Source organism: Elgaria multicarinata, chromosome 19 (assembly GCF_023053635.1).
Source record: "Elgaria multicarinata webbii isolate HBS135686 ecotype San Diego chromosome 19, rElgMul1.1.pri, whole genome shotgun sequence".
Classification (NCBI taxonomy): domain Eukaryota; kingdom Metazoa; phylum Chordata; class Lepidosauria; order Squamata; family Anguidae; genus Elgaria; species Elgaria multicarinata.
Genome location: NC_086189.1, coordinates 1,120,330 through 1,126,756, shown reverse-complemented (window position 1 = coordinate 1,126,756; position 6,427 = coordinate 1,120,330). Strand labels below are relative to the sequence as shown.

Genomic DNA, 6,427 nt, shown 5'->3' with positions numbered 1-6,427 from the left:
ATTCTTTTACAGGCAGAGGAAGAGGCAGCGGAGGTCAAGCAGCAGCAGTAGTTCTCTAGCATAGAACCGCTGTTGTTTAAGAACAGGTGCCTGAATGAGCTTGTTTTCTTCTTCCCTCCCTTGTGTCTCATGACTTTTAGATGGGGCAGAGAATGGCTTGTTTATTATCCCACAATTAAGCAATACCTTCCTTAGAAACTCCAGGATGGATCTCACAGCCACACGATCTGGCAATTTTTGAGCTTTTCTGTTTCTGCTGCCTCATGTAGCGCCTGGCCCGACGAAGCGCTCTGGAGAACACAAATGCTTCTCAGAAGGCAATTGCTTAATTGTGGGTTTTGGAATTTTCACTGCCTTTTCTTTTAATTGATCATATCTAAGCTGCTCTGGGAGCCCTTTTGGCCAAAGAGTGGAGAAAAAGGTGCTTTAAAACTAAACAAGGGTTGAGATGGAGCCCCCATGTGGAGGGAATCCCTCCAAGCCCCAGATGTGAGGGAAGGTTCCCAGAGGGGCCGCGATTGGATCTCCAAGTCCAGCACAGTGCTTGGGGTGTCTCCCGTTTTCTACATGGATTTTATTTAAGTAGATTTATTTCTCTCTCTTCCAATGCTGAAATAGTGCTTAGAGCAGCTTACAATAAACTAAGCTAACAACACATGGACAGATACAGTGAGTAAAAGCAGCCTTAAATCAAGGCGTCAAACCATTCATTAACAGAACAACTGCCGCAAAGGAGTGTACAGCGTGCAAACAGATCCTTGAAGCAGACAGAAGCAGAGAATGAAACATACCTGGGTTCAGGGAAGACCGTACCTCCCCCTGCAACCCCGAAACAGCACAGTGTCAATGAACAGACCAAAAAGCAGCAGCAGCTGCTCCTCATCTCGAAGGGTAACAAGGTTTATTAGAGATCTCTTTAGAGCAGCTGGAAGGAATGGACAAACAAAGAACAGCCACCGCAGCAACTTGCCCGCCCCCCACACGACCCCACCCTGTTTCCTCTGGACCCTGCCCTTCCCCACAAATTCTTCAGCTAAAAATCCCCCCCACCTTGAGCCCAATTCCAGCTGCTTCTAAACACCAACAGATAAAAACACTGGGTTTTGTTTCTTGCCCCTGGCAGAATCAGATGCAGCGTTTATTAGGTTTTGGATACTCAATCTCTTAAGGAAGGAAGGAGAGAGTCAGAAGAGAGTGTCACCGGTCGAGACGATTGCTGACGTACCGCAGGGCAGGAATTCTGGAGAGTTCCCCCCTCTAGTGAGGCTAAAGCGGTGTGGCTCAGCCTGGCGGAGACAAAGAGACCCTGGCCATCCATCCAGGAGGAAGAGAACGGCCAGGCGAGATCAGCCGGGGCAAAACTGATTTCGAGGCTTTGTCATCACTTCCCTTTTGGGCCCTTTTCGAGGGGTTTTCCAATGTCCCGCCCGCGAAGCTTAAGACCTGCAACGAGAACAAGCAGCAGCAATGGCACACGGCCCCCACACAAGGCCTGGGAGGATGGGTTTTGCCCTAACAATCATCTCCCCTTCCCCTACTTTATAAGCCGAGAGGCTGAGGGAAACTGCAGGGCTTGGACCCACAGCTCCATGGTGTGGGTTTGCCCTGGCCCTCGTTGCCACCGGCACATTCCACAGGGCTAGCTGCAGCAGCCTCTAGCACTGGAGGGTGAGGTACAACCCTCGGGACTAGTAAGCCTGGAATGCCTCACCCCCAGGGATTTCGTTTCTCTAGCCCCCTTCGAAAGCCATCCAAGGGGGCGGCCATCTTGTCTTGGCAAGGAACAAGAGCTGCTCTCGAGATGCACCAGTGTTACTCCACCCGAGGCACGCTCACAAGGGTTTCCTTGCTGCTTTCGGGCTGCCCAGAGGCAGGAAGACCCGCAGAGCCGACAGCAAGGCTACTGGTAGGAGGGGGAAGCGGGGACCACACACACCACTCACCGATGGCTCTCTCGATTTTGCCCAGCACCTGGTTGTTGGGAATGGCCTTTCCAGACTCGTAGTCGGCAATGACTTGCGGCTTCTCATTGATTTTCTAAAGAGAGATGTGACCAGTGAGGCTTTGATATGCAACACACAACCCCAAGTGAAAGGAAGCTCATCATTATCCCACTGAATGGGTTTTTTAAAAAGTGTGGGAACGGTGGGCATCCCCTCCTCCGCCGCGCAGCCGCACTCACCGTGGCCAGGTCCTTCTGGGTGAGCCCGTTGCCCTGCCTGCCCTGCTGGATCACTTTGCCCACCTCGAGGGGGACCCGGTCGTGGTGCAGCTCCTCGGTCTCCCTGTCCAGCTTGGCCGTGTTCTTTGTGATCGAGTGCTGCTTGTTTTGGCCCGCTGCCCCTGCAGGTTGGATTGAACAGGGACATGCAGGTAAAGCCGGCTGGCGCCTCAGCTGGCAGGGGTTGGGAAGCAGCCCGGGAGTGGGGAAGGGGGCACCGGGCGCAACCGGAGGGAGGGCAGCCCTTGAGAAAGAACAGCGGCCTGGGAGGTGGGGGCCGAGGGCTCCCCAGACAATCACCGGGGAAGCTGGGTTTTTCGGGGTTTCCATGTCCTTTTGGCTTTCAGAGAGCGCCAGGCATTGTCAGGACACACAAAGACGTCTGGCAAAGCAGGCAAGGGAAAGACATGAGAAGCAGAACGATTTCTTCATGCAGGGGAAGTCACAATGAGCTCGTGGAATTTGTTGCCACGAGACGGATGCCGCCGCAGACTACTTTAAAGAAGGGGCTGGGGGAGGTTAGATAAATTCATGGCAATTAATACGTTTTAGCAAAGAAGCTAAGAATAACGCAGCTGTTGACCAGTCACTGGGAACAAAGAAGGAACGTGTGTCACTGACTGTACACAAGGGATGCTTAGTCTGATTCAGAAAAACAATTCATGGGAAAAGGCCCAAAGTTTTCCCTGCAGCTTTACCTGGAGATGTCAGGGTTCGAACCTGGGGCCTTCCTCATGCAAAGCAGGGGCTCCGCCAAAGCTACAGCCTAAAGCATCTGATAAGTCGGCAGACCCTTGTCTGCGCTGACTGCCAGCGACAGCTCTCCAGGGTCTGAGACCTACCTAGAGATGCCCTGGGGACCTTCCGCATGCAAAGCAGGGCCCCCGCCCCTTAAGTCTTGGCCTGTCCCTCTAAACAGGAAGTGGGAGGGTCAAAACACCACCCCGTCAGCAAAATACTTACATTTCTTGGAGGTTTCCACATCTTCTCCTCTTCTCTGAGCAGCTAGGACAGCCTAGGAATTAAAAATTAAAGTTAGAAACAGCAGCAGTGGAGAGAGACAAGGTTATTCTTCCGTTGTTTCCCCCCGCCCCATTCCTCTCCCCTTCTTCTGTTGTCTAGATTGTAAGCCCCTTGCGGCCGGACTCTCTCCTTTCAATCATTTATTTATTTATTGCATTTATATACCGCCCCATAGCCAAAGCTCTCTGGGCGGTTTACAAAAGTTAAAAACAGTGAACATTACATTATTGTAATCATTGTAAAGTGCTATGTAGCTGGATGGCACGATACTGATTTATTGATTCATTTTATTTTTAGAATTTGTATACGACGCTTCCGATTTTAAAAATCCCAAAGTGGTTTACAACATGTTATAAAACAATACATCATTATAAAAGCACAACAACATTTAGACAAGTGAATGGTTGGGAACAGCTAGGCTCAACAAGGACGTTTTTAATCATCATCAAAAGCACAAGATCGTTGGTGCTCAATGGAGCACTGAGGGTATAATGAGGGTGCTGCCCGATGGAACTCTGCAGGCTGTGGCACGGAAAGCAAGGCCTCTGACGGGTCTAGAGAGGGGAGGTGATCCTTCAGGTAACCTGGTCCCAAGCCGTTGAGGGCTTTAGATGTCAATGGTTTCACCTTGAACCCAGCTTGACAGCAAACTGGCAGCCAGTACAGCTCTTTCAGCACAGGTGTTCCGTGTTATTATTTTCTCTACTAGACAGATACTTGTAGGAAGCCTAAAAGGAAGGAGGCATGAAAGGGGCAGCTGTGTCCTTTTTGCCCCAGAAAGTGATGCGGAGCTATTTAGCAAGCCTTGCTAAGGACCACTGCTGGAGCGATCCTCTGGGGATGAGGGTCTGTCAAGAGACAGCTTTGCAAAGACACACCTCCCCTTTTACAATGTGCTTGCTTTGGCAGAAGTAACCGCTGAGCCGATTTGACAGCCGCTGTCCTCTTAAATACAGGCCTCAACCCTGTCGCAGCACAAAGCCACAGGTCCCTGTGCTCCTTGGAGTTGGCACGAGGGGCCCATTGCCTGAAAAGGGAGGCGGAGGCCTCTTGCGGGTGTCTTCCTTGCACCAGTTCAGGGAGGGCCCTGGCCTGTATTCCTTGCATCACCACATGGCTGCTGGTGCCCCCTTTGTATCCTCCTCCCGCCCCCCTGTTGTGTACACATTTGCTTTCTGCTACCATAGACTGGAAAAGCAACGCACTCCGGCAAAACAGGAGGAAAAACAACCAGTCCTTTCAGATGGCATCTTTTAAGACAACAAGAGGGAAATCTTGGTATTTCCTCCTGGGGTCCTACCCTTTCCTTTTCCTGGCTATCCTCTCTTTCTTCCTTTTCCTGGGGAGAGCGTAGGCCAGAGAACCTGTCCCGTCCCGCCCCGCCCCATTGCTTGCATCAGCCGGCCTCTGAAGACGTCTCTCTCCAACTTGACTGTGGGTTGAGGTTCTACAAATGCGGTTGTACATGAGTGGTGTCAGGAGCATGGAAGGGCTGACCCTGCCCTGCCCTTCAGTCCCCAAACTCTGTGCAGCTTCCTGTGGACTCTGCCCCCATCTCACCAGCCCTACAGTTGGAAATTTGACACCCGGGGAGGAAGATGGCAGCAGAGGTAAACAGGGGAAGACCACACACCCAGTTCAGTAACATGTCCTTCGAAACAGGATTTTGGATTTATCACAAAAGGAGAGGGTTACGGTGCAGACGTAATATAATCTTTGTTAGCCATTTGTAATAATGGCTTCAGGGGAAAGCAGGATGAAAGGGAAAGCATTAACTAAATACATCATATTGTCATTTTTCTGCATCTGGCAGTGGAGGCAACATATGTGCAGGGCTTTCCCCCAAGAGGACTGAACAAAACAGCCTCTCTTTATCTTTCCAAGGAAAGGGGCTAGTTGGGGAGGTTGAGGGCAGCTTGGAGGAGGGGGGGGCCAGGGGGCATTTGGGTCATCAGGGCTAGCATGAGAGACAGAGAGAGAGAGAGAGAGAGAGATCTGGAGCTCTCTGGGCGGTTTACATAGGCCCTGACCTCGGGGGTGGGCAACATGTGGCCCTCCAGATGATCTGAACTACGCCACTCATCATCCCTTTCCACTGGCTAAGGATGATGGGAGTGGTGGTCCAAAACATCTGGTGGCCGCCAAGTAGCCCACTCTGACATATACGGGGTGGGCAAGAGAGAAAGAGGGGAAGGGGAGGAGAAGCAGCCCTTGGGCAAACGGTCCTCATTAATACTTATTATTAAAAATATAGATTCAGAGCGCAGGAAGAGGCGAGCTGGTGTTGGACTCCACCTCCCATGCGTCCCAGCCAGCATGCTGGATGATGTAGTCAAAACCTCTGTGGTGGTGGGGGCGCCACGAGGCGTGCTGGGCTGTAACACCCCCACCCCAGGATCCACGACCAGCATGAGCGCCAGGGCTGTTGGGGATGATGGGACGTGTAGGCTGGAGGAGGAGCCTCTGAGCGAGGGGGCACGGGGTGGGCGTGGCCACTGAGGCCGGGGAGCAGACAGGCGTTGACGCAGGGGTGGGCGTGGCCAGCAGTGGGCGTGGCCTCCCTGACAGGCTGGCGTCGGGGCTCCGTGAGGGGGAATTGGGGATGGGGCACGCGCACAGGCGCCCCCTTCCCTCACGAGCGCGCCCCCTCACCTGCTTGGACTTGGCCTGGGCCGCGCTGGGCCCCTTCTTGCGCAGCACCGTCACGGTGTCCCAGTCGCTCTCCGCCATGGCCGCTTCTGTGCTCGCCTCCGCAATAGGTCGGCCCTCCTCCCTCACGAAGGCGCCGGAGACCGCGCCCGTTGGCCGGCTTGCGCGCCACTCACGCTCAGCGCTCCGGCGTCATTGGCTGCGGCGGCGCGGTCACGCCCACCGGGCCCGCCCACCGGTCTGCTGTCGTAATAACGGCATTCGGCGCCGGGATTTGTACATTTCTGATAGCTCAGCCGCCTTGCCCATCAAAGCTTCCCGTGTTTTCACTGGTTGAGATAGAAACATCCGCCCTGAGCCACGCCTATTCGCGGAGGCAAAGAAAGAAAAACACCATTTGGGGCAGGCTGTGATAGGTGAACTAACAAGCCAATTCATACGTTTTGTCATATGATTGGTTGAGACGGTGGGAGTTGGGAGGATTTTCTTTCCAAGTTCTGTTGCACGTAGAGAGATACCGGTAGTAAAAGGTGA

General features: G+C 53.1%; 1 protein-coding gene across 1 annotated transcript; it reads right to left on the bottom strand.

Annotated features, from left to right (window-relative positions):
• Positions 1-1,101: 1,101 nt before the first annotated feature.
• EDF1 (endothelial differentiation related factor 1) lies at positions 1,102-6,012 on the bottom strand. The gene is made up of 5 exons (XM_063144744.1): positions 5,897-6,012; positions 3,185-3,236; positions 2,183-2,343; positions 1,944-2,037; positions 1,102-1,443 (listed from the first exon to the last, which is right to left on the bottom strand). The coding sequence occupies exons 1-5, from the start codon at positions 5,972-5,974 to the stop codon at positions 1,382-1,384; spliced, it is 447 nt and encodes a 148-aa protein (XP_063000814.1). The 5' UTR covers positions 5,975-6,012; the 3' UTR covers positions 1,102-1,381.
• Positions 6,013-6,427: the final 415 nt, after the last annotated feature.